Genomic DNA, 22457 nt, shown 5'->3' with positions numbered 1-22457 from the left:
GTAAAAAGTCTTCGGTCCAGTCCCTCATGGGAGTTGACTTTTACATAAAATGTATTCGCTTTAAATGGAAAGTTACTGTTTGGTTACCCTTGGCTGATTCTGTGTACATAGGTCTTGAATCTATTCTCCTGCTCAGCCCATCCATATGCAGCAGATGCCGACGAGGCTTAAGAAAGAAAGATGAATATCTGGAGGTTGCATTCTGAGGGCAAACTAGGCTGCTGAGGTCAGAGAGTAGTGTGTGAAAAATATTTTTTGTGTACGTGGTTACACACTCAACTCGCACAGAAAGACGGATGTCAAAATATAGATCAGGTGTCATTTAGTGAAAAGCAAACATTTTATATTCCCTCTTTTCTGTCTTGGGCAACTGCCTAGGCACAGGAAACCTATTAAAGATAACACATTCATGCTAAATAGATTTTCCCTACAGGGCATTTGTTCATTATCATTTTATGAGCTCTGCTAGCAGAGTTTTTTTAATTGCAGGCGATTTGGCTGATGGCCAAAGGGCCTGGCAGGTTGTTGTTGGAAGGCGGCTAACCCTGAACCGTTTTCTGTGGATTGCCCAGCAGGCTTTACTGGATGCATGCACTCAAGCTACAAATCGTGCTGGTGTGGGTAATTACAAAAGTGATCCTCCACAGCTGATTATGAAAGCAACAGACAAAGCGTTTAAAGGTAAGATTCCTGGTTTGATTCCAGTGGTTTTTTTTTTCATGGAGGATCAGCACTAATGTGAGGCGCAGATTTTAAAACCTGCTCGTGCCAGCAGAGAAGCCGGTCTGACAGACTCTGCTAGGTGTGCTTTTCACGCAGAAGATGTTTGCATACAAATGGTGTAAGACTGTGAGTGAAAAAGCTCTAAAGTTTCGTGATTGCTAGCCATGTTCTGCATAATAAGGCCCCTTAAGTTTGAATGGTATTATTACAATAAAAAATGAGTCCAGAAATGCCTGGACACGCAACTGATCATTCAAGTATACTTATGCTCTGATTGACGGTGTAAAGGTCACAAAAAGCACTGATTCTGTTGTTTACAGAAATTACTGATGTCCCCAGCATGGCTGGATTAACCACCAGGGGACCCTGGGGCAAAAATAAACCACTGGCTTCCGTTGGCAGCCCTCCTCTGTCTCTTGCCATTATATATGTACCATGCTGCATTCACACTCAGCAGTCTACCACTGGCAGATTAATTATACTTTATCTCGAGCTTCAGGAACCAACCAGTACCTCCCGGCTGGAATACTGTCTGATTCAAGAATTGCTTATGTTACTTAGTCCATGTAAATTTGATTTAACACACATTTATTTACCAATATGCTCCATGTTAACACAATAAGGAACAAAAAATGTGATTCTGATAATTGACACAGGGTGCCATGCAAGACTGAGCATCCAGATAGCATCATTATAGAGGAGCTTTGATGCTCTAATCACTTCATACACTAATCGTGCATATTCTTACACAAATGAGCAATCAATTTGAAGGGCAGCTCCATCAAATCTACTCATTAAGTGTGTTTACAGTTCTTGGGGAGAACAGTGACAGTGCTGCAGAATACATGACAAAGCAGTATAAAGTCTTTTGTGGCTCCAGAGGACACCGCATGTAATCTGATAAACTGCCTCCAGTGATATCACTGGAAAAATGCATACAGCAGAAATAATGATCACCTTTTTTCATTCCGTACGTTCTTCCTCCTTTAAAACCTGGCAACTACATTAACCACATTGCAACCTTGACACTGAGTGACATCACTGGAGGCAGTTAAATACATTACATGGACCTGCCTCTGCAGCAACACACACACACACACACACACACACACACACACACACACACACGCACACATCCCGAAGTACACCACCAGACATGCAAACACACTTTAATATGTAAAACTGGTGGAGTTACCCTTTAGTTTAATTACCAGCTATCGATCAGCAAAAAAACTGAGTTACTGCTCGTGTGGGGACCCGAGACAGTAACCAACCAATAATTACATGGCTTTCAACAATAACATATAATATTTTATTTTCCCCCTATGCACAGAACACAGCCAGGTTTACCCAGAGGAACTCTAATGCCGAGAGTGATGTTTAGCAAAAGCCTCGTGTTACATTCAGAAGAACATTCTTGACTAATTAAATATCACTCCAGGGTGTTTTAGTAAGAAATATTTGGAGTGTGCTTTGTCAAACTTTCCCTCTGTGTCAGAGGAGCTTTGATTAAAAATGAAAAAATCTAATTCTCATTTCACCCCAGCTCATCAAAGGGGATTAAGAAAAGCTATCCACTCTATCTGACAGCACCTCTTGTTAACAGCACTTCAGTCAGAAGCCTTGTTTGTGGATTATTTGTGCGGCGCAGTGCTGATTTTGTGAGTGGGTGAAGAGCTGCTGCACAAACACTGAGGGAGACAATTAAATGGCATTAATAACAGAAGACAGGAGCGAGTCTCAGTGTATGTGATGCCCTTCAGTCTGTACAGGATTATTTTTCAGCAACATTAGGCCCACTTTATTTTTCAGTCAGCCGTGCATCCGCATATTTCACCTCCCCATGTGTGTGCTCAGAGTGCCAACTTGGCCCAAATATTCCAGCCGGTTCATGACAAGGTCTTAATTTAATCATAACTTTATTTTCATTGACACTGTGCCAATTCATATTATTTTCCACTGACACATCAAAACAAACATTTTTTTCTTCCAGAAAATACCACGATGATGGCCACAGCCGTGATAGAATACAGAGAAGACAACATATTCACAGAGAGATTACAGCGTCACGTCAGATCAGCTCAGTCGCCGTGTGCTCCTTCAACATCGATAACCGTGTGATTTAACAGAGGACAGGCTGGTGTCTGCGTCAGTGGATTCAGTCCACTTCCACGATTGGCCCAGTTTGAATCTGCTGCAAAGACACATACAATCTGCAAACTGAATGCAAAATTTCTAAATGATTCTTTATGTTAATCAGTCTGACACGTACAAAGATGCACCCAGATGTTGCATCTGTGATCACCGATTTGTTGGGCAGAGGACACAAATCTGCCGTTTCTAACCATGGCAACATTCAGCTCACAAACTGTACACTGTGATTTGTGTTGATCGTGTCGTACCGTCTTGCCTTTAAAAAGGACAAGAAACTGATTTGACTCCTTATGCCTTCACTCTCATGTTTTTTTCCAGGGCCGGAACCCAACAACTACTCTGCTTTTCTTTTCTCATGAATAAAATGCACGATGTCGCACAGTGCTTGACCTTGCCACTTTTCAAAAGCCACATCTCCTTACGCTGTTCGCCTACCTTGCTGTTTACGCCGTCTTTCAGATGCGGCAAAGACCGCTATTCATTTAGGTTTCACAATTTCTTGTTTGCTTTCACTATATGAAACAATGCACACCATTACACCATAGAACAAACACAAACACAGGAACTGGCCGGCACACTGGATAACCTCCTCTCGCTCAGGTTCTTTCCTCGTTTCACTAAAGGGGGGGGTCATGATTTACTCTCATTCTTGTCCAAGCAAGATTTGCAACTTGCCCTCTCGAAAGTAATTCCTGAAGACCTTTCGCCATTTTGTCTCCTGGTTTGTTTGCCTCTCACCTCTGCTTACTTACACATCCACGCGTGAGATTACGCTTCACGTAGCCGCGTTCAGTCGCTCAAAACTATTTGCAGAAACGCGCCAGATTCGCATTCTGATTCTTTTTTTTTTTTTTTTTTTTTTGCAAACTTTCAAAAGCCTCTGAGTGCGGCTATTTGAATTTATGATTGACAGCTATACATATTTATGACAAATTACTGGATGAGCAGCACTCCTACTGCCTGTCAGAAGCACAGAGAGAGACAGAGACAGAGAGAGAGGGAGAGAGAGAGAGAGAGAGAGACACAAAGAGAGAGAGGGAGGGAGAGAGAGAGAGAGAGAAAGAGAGAGAGAGAGAGAGCGGTGCAGAGAAAAAGTGAAAGAGAGTCATTGTATAACAATTTGCGGTGGAGTCAATCTGGGAGCATGCAGTGAAAGTGGGGCACATCCCACTGAGCAGTCCGTTGTGATTATGATGTTTCCGAAAGACAAAAAGGTGCTTCGTATTCTGTGCTGACAGGGCTCAGATCAATGCACCATCGCGGTCAACAGCTCCAGATCAAAAAGTACCAAAGACAAGTTCTCTTTTCTTCACCCCTTTTCATCCCTCTGTCACAGTCACACATCCATTTGGACCAGCACTAGAACCGGCGGCGCCTCCGCCACTTTGGTCTTGCGCCGCAGCAGGTGGGTCAGGCTCCTGAAGGAGGGCGTGGCGTGGAGGAGGAGCTCTTTGAGGCCGGCCCGAAACTCTCGGCGAATCAGGCAGTAGAGCACGGGGTTGAGGCAGCTGTTGGTGTGTGCCAGACACACGGTCAGGGGGAAGGCGTAGGCCTGCACATTGTAGAAGGCCTTGCTGAAGGGCACGAGGTCAAACTTTATCAGCACCCCCCACAGTGTGAGCGCCTGATTGGGGAGCCAGCAGAGAAAGAACGACAGAACCACAATGACAATCGATTTGGTCACTCTGGAGCGGCGATTTTGCCGGCCCTGCTCCACCTCGGGGCCCGCTGCACCTGTGATACGCCGACTGAGGATTAGACGCAGCAGCAGCAGGTAGCAGACAGTGATTATGATCAGAGGAATGAGGAAACCCAGCAGGACCTTCTGCAGCTGGTATAGACCCAAAAGCAGCTGTGGATCCCAGCTGCCTGAGTCTGGGAAACGCACTAGGCAGAGCTCCTCATCTGACACCTGGGCGCTGGTGGAGTAGATGGCGTGAGGCAGCGTGGCCAGCAGAGAGACAGCCCAGATGCCCAGGCTCGTCCACTTGGCCCTCTTGGCCGCTGCCCGCCGGCTGTGCATCTTCAGCGCCGAGGAGATGGAGTAATAGCGCGCCACGCTCATCGCCGTGAGGAAGAACACGCTGGCGTACATGTTCATGGTGGTGACAGAGCTGATGATTTTGCACATGACGCGGCCAAACGGCCAGCGGAAGTCCAGGGCCGTGTCCACGGCCCAGAAGGGCAGGGTCAGAACAAACTGGAGGTCAGTGATGGCCAGTCCCATCACGAAGCAGTTGATGGAGGACTGCTTCTGCCTGTAGCGCGAGTGCAGCAGATACAGAGCCAGCGCGTTTCCCACCAGCCCGAGCGCGCAGACTATAGAGTAGACACACGCGATCATCACGCGCACCACCAGGCTGGAGCTGTCTGCCTGGAATTCCATGATAGATTCCTTAGTGAGGAGCTGCAGCCAGCAGTGCAGCGACAGGTTGCCGGTGGAGCCCCCGCTGCAGTTCCCAGCGCTGTCCTCCTGTTGCAGTTGCTGCTCACATGGCTCAGGAGCCAGGGTCTGAACTCCAGTCTCGTTCAGCTGCATCTTGCTCACACATCAGCCTGAACACTTGAGTCGGACATCTGTGTTTCACGAGAGAGAGAGGGGGAGAGGGTGGGAAAAAGTTTGTGCTGAGGACATCCTGAGCGTCCGCTGTCGTATCCCTGTCCCTAGGATGCAATCCTAGCTCTTCCGCGATTATCCTCTTCTCTCTCTCTCTCTCTATCTCTCGCTCTCTCTCTCTCTCTCTCTCTCTCTCTCTCCACGACGACTCGCGGCTCTGCGCGCCACGATCGTTTATAGGTTCCACGTGAACGCGCAGAGCTCCGTCGCGCGGTCGGGGCGCTCCTCCTCACCAGCAGCCAGTTTATTGGACCAGAGCGAGTAGACGGTCTGACACATCAGAGTCTCCCAGCGTGTCCGTCAGAGGTGAGGCGTGGCAGCGCCAACTTCCAGATAATCGTGTTTGAGTTGTTGTCTTTTTTTTTTTTGTAAAGAGACTTGGAGATAGCGGCGCGCGTAAAGTATGCAGGTGAGTGGAGAGGATGCATGCGCCGAATCCCCACCGTACACGAACAAACAGTCCCGTTTTTTGTTATGTTCCCCTTCCCAGACGTGCGTGGAGAAGAGTCAGGGACACAAAAACAAAGACAGCGAGCAGCGACAACCTCTCCGGATGAGCATGCTCCGCTCTGACTAGAAACTTCAGTGGGATAAAGCTGCCGTGCGCACTCGAGATATGGCGTGTGTGCGTGCGTGCGTGCGTGCTTCCAACAAATCCCCAGGGTGAAACTTTTTTTTTTTTTTTTTTTGAGAGGAGAAAGGAAACGGGGTCAGGAGCGTCTCTAAAAGTTTTGGAAATAATAATAAAATAACCTCTGCACATCAAAATGTAAAACTCATTGGCAGTAATAACAATGATGATAATATTTGATGCGTTTCCAAATGTTTCAGTGCTTAGTTTTTTTTGTTTTTTTTTGACTTATTTGTATTTTTAGCTTCAGGGTGAGGGGAAAACAAAATGGTCCAACAGAGACACGAGCATCCTGTTTGAGAATATGAATATGTATAATGAGATTAAACCTCGCCGAGGAATTGTTTTCTCCCAAGTATTACAGTTGCATTATGCATTCAGAGGGGTGAGTTTTGCGGAAACTGTCAGCACAAATTAGCAGAGGTAAATGTATTCCAAATAAAACCGCAGGGGAGATAATTAAAACACAAAGTTCTTAGCGGAAAATCACTTGTTGTGTTGTTGTAGCCCAGAATTGATTCACGTTGCATCATTCAAGCCTCAGTACCTGATTTTCTGCCCATCCACGTTGCAATAATGTGCTCCTTTTTCACATGATGTACCGCAGAAAACCACAGTTGTGTGACCTTTTTCCTCAGCTCGCCACGGCTGCCAGCAGGGATCAAGAAAGGAAAGGATGACATGCCAGTGCCACCTGTTGTAGCTGCTGTCATTCTTTCAAACAGGAAGGCCCAAGTAAACATCAGAATAATGGTGGACACACTTTGCACAGGGGCAAAACTATAATATGTGACAACGTATCGGGAGGACAACTACATGAAATTTTCGCAAGAGCAAATTTCAGAGGGGGAACTCTGTGAAGGGGGGGGGGACAAAGCATATTTTTCCCAAGATGGGAGGGTTGTGTGTCCTCTGTATCCCTTGGGACTTGGCCACGAGTTTTTAACAGTATGGACTTCAAATCACCCCTACGACAAGATCTTCACCTCTCTTCCCTTGTCTTGTGAGTAATCCCTCCCTATGAGTTTTTAAAGCAAATTAAAAAGACAGACGGAATTAAAAAAAAAAAAAAAGAAGTAATCATCTGCCGTCTTTTAATCCCTTGCAACCCGGTTCTTGTCATCTTAACACCTCCTAAACCCCCCAAATGTGCGAGCAGTGACAGGGTGCAGGGTTTAATGTTCTAAGCGTTCAGATCTGTGATGTAGCCTGGAATAAGTCTTGCACAGGCTGCTTACTAAGCACTAATATTGCACAAGTTTTCTTGAACCAGTTTTTCATCTGCTCTGAATTATCGCGCGGCTGTGAAGGACGCCCTCACACCAACAGGGCCGATCAGAACGTTGATGAGACCATCAGTAATCGCCGGAGCTGATGAAGAGTAGTCACATAACATATCGACATCTTTTTTTTTTTTTGGCTGCAAGTCCTTTAAAATATCAGAAATCTGACAATTCTTTGTCATTTCAATGTTTAGTGGTTGTTAAGCAGCTAAAAAAACACTGGAGAGTGAAAGTTTGGAGCGACATCCGAGGTGAAACAAGACAGTATTTGATATCAGTTTACCTTGGACAATAGCTAACGTTCACGTATTTACACACTTCATAGCTAGCGTTGCTGTTTGATAGTACCATAGTGATGATAGGTAAGGCAAGTAAATCAATTCTAAGGTGTCAACACACACCTTGGACACATTTATTCAAAGCTGGGGGTGAAACTGTTTGCTAGTAAGCGGCTGAATGCTAACGTTAGCTAATAGGTTATCAAATATGTTGTTTTACCTTGAAGCATGGCCCGACGCCCCTCCGGATTTTCACTACCAATCAAAGCTTTACTGCTGATCAAGGGAGGCAGTGAAATGATGACAGTTTGTCAGATTCCTTATGTTTATGCAAATAGCAAACTGCGACACAGCGGCGTAGCGTTACCCCACCGCTCGAGCTTCACACCAGTAGAAAATGTCAGTAGAAAATGGCCCCCGTGTGAATATATGGTCTATTGGAGTTTCACCTCGGAGTCGCCTGTGAAATCACGGGGTCATCGACGGGGCCAGTGATGCAACAGAAGCATTCTCTGGTCTGGACAGTCCGTTGGGTCCTCAGAACCAGCTCTGTTGTGCTTTCATTAAGGATCTGTGGCAGAGAAAGCCTGGGGCTGGAGTGATAGTGATAGTGACACATATAAAGAGAGGATAAATCCCTCACATCTTGTTGCGTCACCCTTTTATTCACTTTAAAGGAGTGAATTTGAAGTTGGGGAATGACTGCACAGCTTGCTCCAAGGTTGTTGAGGCTGTCATGATTGATGGTGATTGATTCAATTCAGTGAGAGAGCAAAATGTTTAAAAAACGAGGTGTTGTCTGTTTGACGCAACGTTTTTACTGAAGTCACCCCTGTCAAACTGACCCACGAGACAGGGATGCATTTTTGACGCTTTATGCATCCTGCCCGACAGAATTGTTAAAAAAGGAGAGAACGATTAAGTGGATAAGGTTTGATATCTGTTTGCCCTTAGCGCTGACTGTCTCCTTGAATGAGTGAAAACAGTTTATACTGTCTTGTCCCAGTGGGGCTAAAGACACTGCTAACTGAATACTGACAGAAATGCGATGGCATATAAATCTCACATTGGTGTGTGAATGGCTGCCCATTGTCAGAGCTGGCCTCAGACTCACAGTCACAGTCACCTTGAGAACGATTAGCATTCCGGGGTGGGAGAAAAAGAACGATTTCAGGATGTCATCTGATCAGGCTAATATTTGGTGTAGGCCAAACTCTGAGGGTACAATTCTGCTGTCAAACATTTATCTTTGTCCAGACACAACTGCAAATCAATCTAGAGTGCTTAGAGGACAATTTTAAATGCATGCTTTTTTTTTTTTTTTTTTAAATCACTGAGCCAAAAGTAAACTACTCTGTTTCTGTCCACCTCACAGCCCAGCCAATAGAATAAAAGGTTGGCAGTTAACATTTCTGCGCGTCTTATTTCACGTACCATATCGGTGTCTCTTCATTGCATGTTCATGACCCGACTTTAATGTGAGACTTTTACAAGACTGTGTTTAAATGTGTTTCCAATACAGGCCAAAACATGATGTTTAAGCCAAAAAAATTGTTTTTTTTCCTAAACATAACAAAGTGCTTTTTTTAAATGTCTGACATATCTTGTGCCTTTCCACATCTCCATGGTTCGCAGATAATTATATTGCCAACAACTATTGTGGTCTGGCGACTGGGTTGCATCTTATAGTAATTATATAAAGCTCCTACAGGCTGTTCAGAATCTGCTTCTTTCGTTACGTAACGAAAGGAGTCATTATCATAGACCGACCTCCTCTGCATGGTGATAGGAGATATCTGAAAGGGGGGGCGTTCATCCCTGAGGTGAAGTTTGGTGTGTCCTGCAGTGAGACAGCAGTGTTTCCCAATGTCATCGCTCAAAGCTAGATGCGCAACATACGTGCCTATATTCTGTCGCAGCTACAGAACAACAGAAGAGACAGTGGTTGTGTTTCATATTTTAAGACAACGTGCTGGCTACGGTTCGTATTAGCTTTTGTGTGTGTGCTAATTGCATCACATCGGACTGCTTCAGTAACGAGGGTCAGTACAAAGCTGGCTTTGCCTCGACACTGACCCTCATAAAAGGATCAGTCTCAACCATACTGGACCCAGCAAGTGCACCTGAGCCACCGAAAAGCGTCGCCATGGTTTAATAGTATTTGTAGTTGCCTACGAGTATGATGAAGTCAGTTGGAAATCGGCTAACTAGTTAGCTCCGTGTCAGTCCGCTATGCAATGCATTTTGAAGTGAGTTTAATGTTAATAATATTACAATGGAGCTTGGTTGTCGCAGTAAAAAGTCTGGAAACGTGCAGACTGGAGACAGAGACAATGTGAACAGTGTCCAAGTGTTTGGAGACTGAGTTGGAGACAAACACAGCTTTCAGCCATTAGCTTCATGGTGGTAAATGTAACAACACATACGAACAAACTAACATTATACAGACACACTAACCATTCTGAAACGTCCTGCTGTAGCCGCAGAGTCTGTACTTCTTAAGGAGCCTCTCCTTCTGGGCCCAGTTCTGGGTCAGACTGGTTCGGTTGAACGAAAAAATCTCCGCGAGCCATAGCTATACATCCACCGTAAACATTAGCGCATGCTACTGCTAAAGCAAGGGGCATCCTCACCCTGGGAGTGACGCAGCAGGCAGGGCTATCCAAGTAGGCGTTGACAGGCAGAGCTCATTAGCATTTAAAGGTGCAGGCACAGAAACAGACTGCTCTGAATAGAGCTCTGTAGAGCGACTTTTAGACAGCTGAAATTCAGGACCAGGCATGGGTTTGGGGTAATGCATATCGAATACAGAGCTGTTGGACCTCTGACTGCTGTGTGAAATTGATGAAAAACAGTATAATATGGGACCTTTAAGTCTTGTCTTTACACTCCTTGTTTATTACTGCTGCTGTTTAATTTCTGTAAATAGATGGCTTCGACATTTGTACTATCAGGCTTTGTAAACACCGAGGTAAATTGTGTCTGCCACAGTTTTTTATGGAGATTTTTTTTTTTTAAGTGGAGCCACCCACCTTAGGGTGACACACTGCCTGGTTAATGAAACCTTCATTTGTTTGCACTGTGTGTGTTGGTGTGCACGCTGTTTGCCGACTCACGCTCACCTTTATCTTGCTGCGTCTTCGCTGTCTGGATTGATGGATGGTCTGTTTGGTTTCTAATGATTCATTATCTCCCTGGCAAGCTAAATTCCACCATCTGGGTCTGAAGAGATAATCCAAAAATGCGCAACAGTTATCTAAAAAAAAAACAAAAAACAACTTTATTCTGGACCACTGTGATAAACTTACGCTCCGTACTCATTGGAAGAACCTGAATATCATAACTATATAACGTGTTGGTATAAACAGGAACCAACATATATCCCTGAGATGAGACCGTCAAAATATATAGAACTCCTTGTTAGCTATAAATATTCTCTTTGTTTAATAAGCTTGTTATTTCTAAGAGTGTTCAAGCTCTACATCACGTCTAAATTGTTAATTTAGGTGACTGGATCCGAAGGTGATTAAAAATGCCTCCTGTTCAGAGCAAGGCGTCTGCTCTGCTAACTTTTTTTTTACAGTACTCAGCCTGCCTCCAGCTCTGACATGGTGATTAGAGGCAGAAGTAATCGGAGTGACATCCAGACATCTTCAGACCCTCGATGTCTTCAGAGTATATTTAGATTTCTCCATCTAATATTTACAGCAGTATTTTTTTTTTTTTTGCAGTCCATGCTTTGGTAAAAAGATTTGCTGTCAAGGTAATTTTAGCTTTTTCAACAAAACTTCCAGCCGCACCAGCTCTCCGCGGAAACACTCTTCAGAAATGTCCCAGTGCTGATTATATTTCTTGAACAAACTCTGTCCAAGCAATTGTGCTGATAATCACTTGTGTTTGGTCCATCCTTGGGAGCATTCATTTGTCAGGCTAAAACTGAAAGCCTCTCTGACCAAGGCTGGTCTGTTTACACAGCTTTCAAATTAGCGGACATTTTAACAGCCAAAAAAATTGACACAGGTTTCTGTATGTTGCGCTGTTTGCAGCATACCTCGCAGAGTTCCTCTGCAGGCTCTTTTCTTTCGACCAGGACTTGCAATGTAAACAATTAGCGTAAGGCTGCATACATCCATTTATACATAAGTTACCCCCCACAAATTAATATATGACTTGTAGTAGCTTTCCACACAGTGTGGGATGCAAGGTAATTAAGCTGCATACAACAGCGGTGCCACTAGTCCACAAAAATCATAGTTTGGCGTCAAATAGATCTTTGCAGGCAAAAACCTGGTTTATGCATGAACACGATCAAAGAAGCCAAAGGTGTAAGTCAGTAAATCCAGTGTAAAATATAGTATTGGTTTCTGATGGCAATTCATTTCTCCATTGCCCTTTTCAGTATCATCGTGTTGTGGATTTTTGTTGAAGCCAAATGCAAATCTCCACGACTGTTGCATTTAATACCGAATACATTTACACTGTATATCTCAACTGGCTGATCTGCATCTGCATAGTGAGCCATTAATTCCGCCATTTAATTAATACTTTAATTTGATTATCTAGTTATCACAACTAGTTAATTTCAAATCATCACATGGAAGGATAGTAAACTGATGGCAACCAGTGTACGTTAGGACTAATTCATTTGTGTGGAATGTCATTATATTGAGTTGTACAAGAATTCATTCTGATGCTGAAATGAATCACTCCATTAAGTTATAGCACTTTTATAAAGAGTTGTCGACAGATTATGTTCACTGTAAGTATAAACAGTATCCAACAGAAGCATGCTTTAGTGTGTAGCTATGTGAAAATCAGACTGTCCACAGCTGATGTTTCGATGGTGGAAAGAATAGTAAAGTAAAGATGGAAAGAAATGTCCCCGGGGGAGCAGTTATGCCCCTTATTAAATATGACTGCAGAGGTTAATCTGATTAATTGACAAAATTGTTTCAGCAGAAAGCAGTAACAAAATACATTTTAGGGTCATTTATTTTCCTCAATCTTATAATGAAATTGATTATTCCATACATACATACATACATTAATGTGGGCGATATAATGGTTTTTGAGAGGGAAAACTGTGCAGAGGAAAATATTCTAATATTTGACATATTTCGGAATCTCTGTTAGCCTGACACACATTTCAAATTAGTGTTGCAGAAAAACCTATCGCATCACGGCTAAAAAAAAAAAAAAAAAAAAAAACAAGAAAAAAGAAGGAATAATCCCCCTTGCACTTCTCTGAGGTGTGAAATATTGATTCAGCTCTGTGCTTTCAAGCTTTAGTACATGGGTAGTTGTTTTAGTTCCCTCTTTATTCTTCTGGAATTGGAAAAAACAAAACAATTCTGTTAATAAGAAAGTTTGGAGGCGCTTGATAATCTTCAACCAAACAAGTTTATTCAGGCCACAGTCACACCTTTGGAAAAAAGAGACCATCTTGTAGATTAAAAAAGGAAGGAATCTTTTTGAAAGACACTCTGGCCTACCATCATTCCTTCCTTGCTTACTCAAGTCAGTGGGTGCTGATCTAGGTGAAGGGGCTTCCCGGCTCCACAGGGATTTGGTCAATCAAAGCAATGGGTTATGTTAGTGATTTAAGCCACTGGTGGTCAAGAGATTTTCACCTTGATTAGAGCAAATAGCTTAAGACTGAGTCCAATGAAAGAGGAAAGGGGGCAAGATGGAGGGCAGCGATAGAGGGACAAGGATTCAACCAGGTCACACATCGTGCTGACACAGAACACATTGTCTGTTTAAAGGCATGTAAAATGTGTTGACTGTCCTGTCACACACCGTAGGCCTGCTCAAATCAATTTTTGTCCACTGAGAGTTAAATTAAGGTATTGTTTACTCCAAAGACACAGCCCGAGCCTTACCATAAAGCTGATAGGTGATATTTATTAGTATGCAAATGAAATTACCTGAAACTGTGTCCTCAGCCGGGTGAACTATAAATTGAAAAGTGACAGTTAATGGGTTTGCAGTGGTTCAAAGAATAAAAAACCTCTGGCCATGTAGAAGGATCTTTAACTAATGACATCTGTGTTATAGTCTAGAAAAACACAACGTTAAAGGTGAAAACTGTGCAAGGTTTGTTGGTGGCCGTTTGCAGACGTTCCACTTAAGGCTGGCCACTACTACCTGCCTGGATCAGAGGCCTAAAATTGTATTTTCCGACTTTCTGTGCAGCCAACGACGAGCTTCGCCCTGTCGGCTGTTTGCCTCTCTGCATGTGTATGTGTAGCTCGCCCCACCCTCAGTCAAACAGACACACAGCCCAGCAGCTCTTTTTACACCCATAACAGACCAAGAGCAGAAGACACAGACGGACACAGCAACCTGACCTGGTTGCCGCGTTTTTAAGGCCAGCATCTCATGCAGTATCAGAAAAGAAGAAAATAAGAAAATACAGACAGAGGACAGGTCATCTGCACATACAGACACAGCTGCACACTTGAATAAGAAGTGAAGAAACTGCAACAACTTGAGCAAAGTGCCCACAAATTGCTGCAATTTAAGCAGCTCCTGACATCCTGACTGTGACTGACATCCGGCTATGGGCTGGCCGTGTCAGCTCTCCACAGGGATGGAGAAAACGGACGGAAAGTACATCAGTCACATGTCGAGTTAAAGAAAGAGAAAGCTAAGGTATTGTGGGCGGTCTTTTGTTAAATTCCATATCAAATGTAATACTTTATGAAACGAGGATCTATTTTTAAAAGGCCTCCCCGTGCTTTTACGATATTGAAAACTGCTGAATTTTTAAAATGTCATGCCTCCACATGAGCAACCACTTTATTACTTTACAAAATGTTTCCACTATAAGGATTGACATTAAATTGGAATTGCAGTGTTGGCTTATTCGTACTGTATATTCTGTTCTGCCAAAAAAAAAAAAAAAATGGTTTCTACAGTGGATGATTCCATCACTGAATTGAATCTCCAGTCCTGCCTTGAAGTTCAGTTAAGCTGACCACAGGAAATGTCAACAAGTCAAACCTGAATGAAATTCTGGTCCAAGTGGCAGCGAGGATAAGAGCACTTTCATCCCGTCACTGTGCGGTCTGCGCTGACAAGCCGGACACGGGGAGAGCAGTGGACACAAGCTACAGCCCGACTTCTATGTGTAAATATATGAACATGTCGATCATTGGGTAAGAAGTATGAGTCACAAGATAAGAGGTCACCCGGCCCACCTTTGGCCCGTTTTTTTTTTTTTCTGTCTCGCTCTCTGCAAACCATGTCTCCAGTGACATGCTGCTCTCGCCCTTTGAGAGATGGCTCGTCTCGAAATTGGATAGTACAGATTCAGGAGCCGCAAAAGGAAACATTAACTGTACATCGTAAAGAAAAATGAATGCACAGTGTTTTGATCCCTGTGATCTCGCTTTGACTGCTTTTATTTGAGGCAGTGAATAAATCTCAACAGATTTTTTAAATTTGATTTTAAAAAATCCTTCACAAATTAGTCATTTGGATCTAAACTATACACATCGTCACAGCTCTATTTACCCAGCTTGTGACAGTCTGAAACGCACTCATTTACACTGGCATTTTATCAAAGCCAGCAGGCAAAACAAGCAAACAAACACAAACAGTTTACTTTGACAGGCAACGTCAGCATGAGATTCACATCCATATTCTGATATATAAAACGGTGGCACAAATAAGGAAAAAGGCGTCCAGACATAATAACAAACAGGAATGCAAAACAGGAATGATTACAGCCTAATTTCCCTGTCTGTGTAGACAGCAGCCCCAGATAATTTCCCGCTCTACCATTACGAAAGAGGACGCTGTGGGGAGTTCATGTTGAGATCATCTATGCATTTCTTTTACATATCATCAGCATGTGGTCGCAGCCTGGCTGATCGCTGGGGATCCAAGGTCAGAGTGGCTATGTGACCGGTAATCGGGTCGACGTGGTAGTGACCCGCTCTTTCTTCCTGGCTTCTGTTTAGAGACAGCGGCTCCAAATCGGGCCCGTCTTGGTTCACTAACAGCTTCCCCATCAGCGAGGTAACGTCGTCAAATTCCCCGTCTCCGGGGAAATGCCGGTGCAGAGGCTCGGATTCGTCCTCGGGGGAGAACGGCGGCTCGGTGACGTGCAGCACGCGGGAAGCCTGAAGGTTCTGCAGGGACCTTGACTGGACTGTGTGAGAACAACAGGCAAAGGGGAAGACATACAAGTTGAAGCCTCTGTGGACAAACAGCTCAGCTTATTATCATCCAGCATCCCTATTTAACAGTCATGAGCAGCTTCTCTGTGCCAAAGATCATTAACGTGATATCACGTTTTTGTATTTACTCTTTGTATTATGTAAGAAGTTCATAGCCTGCAGTTTGTGCACACCTTAGGGTAAGAAAAGGCTAACATGGAGTCAACATTTTAGCTCCCTTCTGAAATCTTGCAGAACATGTATTGCAAATTGGCTCTGCCCGGGTGCAGCAGTTTGATGTCAGGAGCGCAACAACAGCATGCTGTGCTCGCTCTCCTTCTCCTCCTTGGTTTTAACTGGGGGAATCACAAACAAACCTTAAAGGTGCATGCTGTCAGTGTCTGCTGTATCAAAGTGTGTTTAACAATGCTTGATAACTCAGTTACAGCAACATGGCTTTTTGTATATATATATTTTTTTTATAGATAAATAGATGAATAACGGATAACATAAAAGTATTTAGTGCTGCCTTTCAAGAGCAGTTTAAAAAGTGTTATCAAGATATACATGATACACAGCCAATGTTAACAAGTTGACGGGGACAAGGAGTGTCAAGATGTTAAGTAAAAATCAATCAAAATAAGCTTTTAAGTTCAGCTATTAGTTGCATGCAGCTGCACTTCCAGGCAGTTATTCTCTGTGTACGATGAAAAGGAAACTGACTGGAAGGAAGGTTATGCTGACAGTGTTGGATATGTTCCACACATCTATTATTGATTCGCTCGGTGGTTTATTCAGGGCAAGTTTGAAAACATGAACTTTTGTAACAAAATGAATATACCGTTTGTTGTGTGAGGTTTCTGAAGTGTGGTGTTTTTTCCCTATGGAACTCTGGGATCTTTACATTTTTGTGAATATCACTTGAACTTGCCTGTTCATAACCTGCAAAAGTTGCCATGATATAAAGTCAAACTGTTGCTGTAAAGACATTTGTTAGACATGAATTTGAAAGATTCAGATGGCAGCTGTTAGGGTGTAAAAATAATAACCCGCTGATTTTTACAATCAAGATGTGATGGTAGCGGTAGTGTAGCTGAATCAAATTGAAACTCTTAGTGTAAGTTAAATGGCCTTATGCTGCTTGAAACAACATGATGGTATGTTTGAAAAAAATGCTTGTACACTGCTTGAAATTGCTATTAAGGGGGATATAAATTGAAGTGTTACTATGTTGTAGCAAATGAGTGTTAGTGTGCTCCCCTGTGCGCGCGCACACACACACACACACACACACACGCCTTTGTGTGTCACAAGTACATCAAACTCAAGCGTAAAGACATTTAAGACTCTAAACCTCTGAAAACTTGTGACATGGCCTGTAGCACTCAGGGAAAGTGCAGCATCGATTGCTTTTTCAAGGCTGTCAACCAGCTTATGGTAACAAATTACATCTTGGTACTGCAGAAATCCCGATCTCGCCTCCAAATTAAAAAATTGACATTTTGGAAGTTGGTGCCAATAAATCTTAAAACAAAGTGATAATTAATGGCCATTAATTAGAGGCTGTAGACAGCAATAGCTTCATAGCTGTAATGATAATACATGGCCTTGGCTCTCTGTGCATTAGCCTGTAATCATTCAATTTTAAGCTGACAGCAAATCCCTGAGACAGGCGGAGCCGGCTGTGAGGCTCCGCAGGTGAGACCCTTTCAAGTGGTGGGTGAGACTGCAGTTCTAACAAGCTCCTCAGCTGTGACAGAGAGGTGCTGGATTAGTTGGCGGGCGGGCACACAGTGCTATTTGGAGTTGGAGGTTACTCACTTCTGACTGGACTGAAGTCTCCTTGGCTGACCTTGGTGTCAGAGAAGGGCTTGAGGCTGGGGAACAGGATTAGGGAGAAGGACAGCAGCAGCACCTGGGGGACGGGGAACAAGAGAGATGGATAAAGGCTGGAAAATATGTCCTTCCCAGAAAGAATGCTACTTGAATATCTGCGTAATCTTCATTGTGTGGCTTTTGAATGTCCAGTAACTTGGACAGAATGGTTTTCCTGCTCCTCGTGAAGCAAAGTACACAGATGTGAGACTATTTATAGACACTCATGTTGCCTCAGATCTTGTATTTCATCCTATTGGCGGGGATCAAAGGCAACGACTTGCAGCTGTTCAAACAGTGCTTGTCTCTCCGCGGGGACGGTGTCATTTTGCGATGTTTTGGCCATTTACATATCTAGTTTGACCTTTGTCAGTGGCTCGCTTGTTGCTTTTTGGCTCGCCACGAAGGTGAATGTATTTTTAACGACGAGTCATACGGCGTTTCTGGGCAGTTTGTTAATCAGCCTGGCATACACACAGAGGACGTCCATACCAGTACACATGTCCCTGTCTGGGCTGGCTTTTTCGAAGTATTCATGACGAGAGCCTGCAGCCTGCGCAACTGTTCCATTAGTGACCTGCGGGGAGGACGGGGCACAAGTGGAAAAGGAGGAAAAAAAAAAAAAAAGGAAAAAATATGAATGAAAACGTGAGACAAGATAATTGGATTAACAAGGGTTTGAGGCAACACGAGGGCGAGGAACAACGTCTACTAAGTGGAGGAAATGTCAGCTGCCTGATTACAGAAAAAAGAGCAGTTGAATATGGAAAAAAAAAAAAAGAAAAGAAAGAAAAGAGGCCTCTCACATGTTGCACTTCTCCAGCTGCGACACTTTCCTCTGCAGCTCCTGGTTGTGTGCATTACAGGCAGCCATCCTAGAGGAGATAATACAAAACAGCTTCAGTCCAGGCAATATGTATATCCAGGGGTAAAATAGCAAAACCTGGAAGACCAAGATGCCGCCTGCAGTAAACCCACAGCAGGAGAGGAAAAATCAAGAAATTCTGAATTTGCTCTGGGAATGGTCAGCATTTCGAATTCGTCGTTAAGATGCAAAAACATGCAAAGGAGGAATTTCAGCCGACTGGGTCGCGATATGACGAGAGGCCAGAATCCACTACAGTTACACAGCACAGCTGGCTAATCATGGCACTACATAATGTCATAATGTACTGACATTAACTGACCGTGGAGCGCCTGGAGGGCATGGCAGGAAAGAAAAAGTCTAAATCAAGAAATTCTCAGTTTGCTTTGGAACATGGTCAGCATAGTGAATAAGCTGTTAAGATGCAAAGCCATGGAAAACAATCAGGATTTCTCTGCATATTTACCTGCTCTCCAGCCCATCAATATACTCCTTCTTCTTCTTCCTGCTCTCCTGGGCGGACTGCTTATTGCGAATCTTTCTGCGTATTTTCTTCAGAATCCTCTCTTCATACTGATTGACAGAGGAAGGAACATTTTCATTTTGCGCCTCCGTGGGATAAACTCTGTGAGCCGGTGGTTGTTTTCATTATTTGTGTATTGATAGGCATTTACCTTTGTGAGAGGCAGCTGGCTGGGTAGAGTCACCCCCTCCTTTGCCAGAAGCTTCTTCTCATCTTCATTGAGAATCAACTCCTGGATGGACTGTTGGGATGGGTGCTGCGGCTGGTGGTGAGACGTGAATACTAATATTTAAAACATAGTCAGTGCTGTTTGATTCAATTTTCTCTCTGCCCCGACTCCTCTCCCTCCGTCCTCCTCCTCCTCGTCCTCCTCCTCCCCCACCCTTCTCTCTCCCTAGAGCCTTACAAGAAGTAGTTAAATGAATGCAGAATATCTGGCCACCTTCATCACTCTCATTTCATGGCTATCTCAAAGCAATTATGGTGTGACATCCTAAGTTGCATTCTGCGACTCTCCCCTTCATCTTATTATTAAGCCGGCCTGGTAAGATGTGATCAATACCCGGAGTGAGCTGAAACCCACACCACTCGAGAGGCGAAAAACAAAATAGTCCTGTTGTCATCATCTGTATTCCCGTGATCTGTATTCCACTTGAGGAAAAGTTTCTCAGGTACTTAAAGAATTATGACAAGTATAATTCAAATGCTTACATATATTTATACTTTATGCTAATTTCCGGGTTCATACTTTTGTGTTCACATACTTGAATTATTTTCTCATACTGTCCATTGCTGCGACACCTCTATTCACCTTCTGTCTTCTCGATAGTGCCCATAGGTGTAAATGTGACCCTGCCTCTTGCTCAGTGTTATGGATGGATGGTGCGGCATGAAACTTTGTCTTCACAAAATTCTACTAATCCATTTGGCAAAAGGTACGAACAGATTATAGGATAGTTCAGTGTTTCTTTTCGTTTCCTTCGCCCTGTGTCAACATTAAAAACCTGAGCACTGCTGGCAAGGTTTGCTGATCTTGCAGCAAACCCTCCCATAAACAAATGTTTAAAGATAGAAAGTTCATTTGCAATTCCCCATGCCTCACCTCTCTCAGTGAATGCATGATTTCAGCGATTGTAGTCACCCACTTGTTTTTACACTCACACTGACTCACTCAAAAGATGAAACAGCAGGCCCTGCACATGAGTCGAGCAGGCAAAGAACGACGCGCACTAGCGCTCTCCCCCACCAACCACGACTCCACCATCCCCACAGACTGTCAAACTCCCAGCCCAACCAGGAAACACTCACAGCTTCGGCAGTGCCAGACAGCAGCAGATCCTTGACAGTTAGAGGGAATCCAGAGGACAGCTGGGGTCTGTGTACCTCGGAGGGATATTCTGTAATTCTTGTCTGGCCCGTTGAGAAGGCGGGCTCCCAGGCATCTGCTCCATCACACACAAGAACACATAAAGCCCATGTAAACAAAGATGAATAAGACATGCTAGTGTCATAGTATGTATTATGTGATCTGTGCTCATTCTTTACTGGAAACATTTATTATGGTGTAATAACGATGAAATGATCGTGTTTTCATGGAGTGAAAATTGCCCCAAATTTATCAGTGCTCATATGTTAATATTTTCTCAGTCCTCCATGACAGTATTCATTAATCCAATATGGATATATTTGGGTTTTGGACTATTTGACGACATCATTAAATTAAAGGAAATTGTGACAAGCATTTTACATTGATAGACCCAACAATACATTTGCTCAATAAGAATATAGCCTGTGAAGTGCTCAGTTATAAAAATGCTCATTAGTTGTCCCCTAGATGTTAAAATGTGTCATGTTTTTCACGTGGACTTACTGAGGTCAACGGAGATGTTGCCTTCCAGGGCCGCCTTAGTTTGTGGCCTCGCTGGAAAGTACTGAGGGTCCCCATGGGGGCTCTCGGGACGCTGAGGGCTGTCCATCTGGTCTGATGGAGGGTCTTCACTGATCCCACTGTCACTGGGAGAGGGGGACCAGAGAGGCGAGCCTGACACGGAATCATTTCCAGTCAGGAGGGCGTTGAGGAAGTCATCATCTCCCTGTTCGGCCGGCTGCAGCATCTGCTGGATGAAAACACTATCATTAGTCCGTGCCTGTGACAGCGCAGCACGAGATGGGACAGTCTCTTTTAAAAACCGTCAAGAAGCCACAGAGTATGTCAAGGAGCCACAGAGTCAACGCGAAGTAAACAGCTATTTGTAACGTGTACGAATGGCAGTCGAGATCCCTCAGTTTCACGCACATTCGGGTCCTGGATTGGCCAGATGTGATGGTTGCCATGGCGCCCTGATTCTTCATGACGGAGAATGCCTTCGTTTTGATCAAACAGCCAGTCAAGCAGTTCGATGCCATCACATCCCTGAAATGAGATCATGACATTTAATGTCACACAGTGCTTTGCCTTTCATGCTCTTAGAGGCAGAGAAATCAAGACAAAAAGCCGTCATACACTTCCAGAGCTGGGGGTGATGACTTATCACTGCCATGATCCTCCTGAACACACTGTACTCTACAATATCTTTCCCCAATCTGCCGAGATATCTGTCATTCTCTGTGACCGGCACTTTCAATGTAGTTTTAACAAGCATTTCTTTATAGATTTCGGCAGATTTTGTTTTGGGTTTTTTTGTGTTGGGTTACAATGCGCTCTCACGTCTGAACTTTGCTCTGGTGACTCGTCCCAATAACCCATAAATGGCAAGCTCCAATGCAATAAAAAGTATAATACTTTATTTACCTGATCTTGGTAGTGCTCCATAGTTCCCTTGCTTGGGGGAAACACCAAAGAGGTCCCCAAGACAGCAGAGATCAAGCCAAAATATCTTATTCCTTTGTAGTCGAGGAGCTTTGTCTCCGTTCCTAAAGAGTCTCCGCTGTATCTCTCTCAGCTCTTCTTCTCAGGTCCAAAGTCTAAACTCCAACTCAACACACCCAGTCAACTAGCTGGCTTTGTTCGCATTGGCTACGAGGAGATATAATCTGATTGGTAGCCAAGAGTACACAATAAGGAACTTGACAAGTTGGTCAATATGGAGACGGCGGACATGAAGTCTCCACTAAGATGTAAAACAACAGAACGGGCAAAGTCTGTTGTTTCATTTCCCTTCTGTTTTTTTTTTTTTTTTTGATAGTTTATTGACACAAAGGTAGCTCTGACCTTTGGCATATATTCACAACACAATGGACATGCAAGGGTTGTAGAAAACAAAAGTCATCAACACTGGTTTGAAAAATGGCGTAGAGCAATGAGAGCACTCCAGACAACAGTCCTCTTCAGTAATGTGATCAT

At 43.8% G+C, this 22457-nt stretch overlaps 2 protein-coding genes across 2 annotated transcripts; both read right to left on the bottom strand.

Annotated features, from left to right (window-relative positions):
* Window positions 1-3717: 3717 nt before the first annotated feature.
* rxfp3.2b (relaxin family peptide receptor 3.2b) lies at window positions 3718-6308 on the bottom strand. Its single transcript, XM_037113555.1, has one exon. The coding sequence runs from the start codon at window positions 5414-5416 to the stop codon at window positions 4214-4216; it is 1203 nt and encodes a 400-aa protein (XP_036969450.1). The 5' UTR covers window positions 5417-6308; the 3' UTR covers window positions 3718-4213.
* Window positions 6309-13522: 7214 nt separating this feature from the next.
* On the bottom strand, window positions 13523-22094 carry creb3l3a (cAMP responsive element binding protein 3-like 3a). The gene is made up of 10 exons (XM_037115600.1): window positions 21906-22094; window positions 21411-21527; window positions 20985-21228; window positions 20423-20556; window positions 19266-19376; window positions 19058-19164; window positions 18533-18601; window positions 18219-18303; window positions 17673-17766; window positions 13523-15844 (listed from the first exon to the last, which is right to left on the bottom strand). The coding sequence occupies exons 1-10, from the start codon at window positions 21924-21926 to the stop codon at window positions 15528-15530; spliced, it is 1299 nt and encodes a 432-aa protein (XP_036971495.1). The 5' UTR covers window positions 21927-22094; the 3' UTR covers window positions 13523-15527.
* Between the last annotated feature and the right edge of the window lie 363 nt (window positions 22095-22457).

Source organism: Acanthopagrus latus, chromosome 11, assembly GCF_904848185.1.
Source record: "Acanthopagrus latus isolate v.2019 chromosome 11, fAcaLat1.1, whole genome shotgun sequence".
NCBI classification, from domain to species: domain Eukaryota; kingdom Metazoa; phylum Chordata; class Actinopteri; order Spariformes; family Sparidae; genus Acanthopagrus; species Acanthopagrus latus.
Note: the sequence above shows the minus strand (reverse complement) of the source record. Positions and strands in the feature narration are given on the sequence as shown.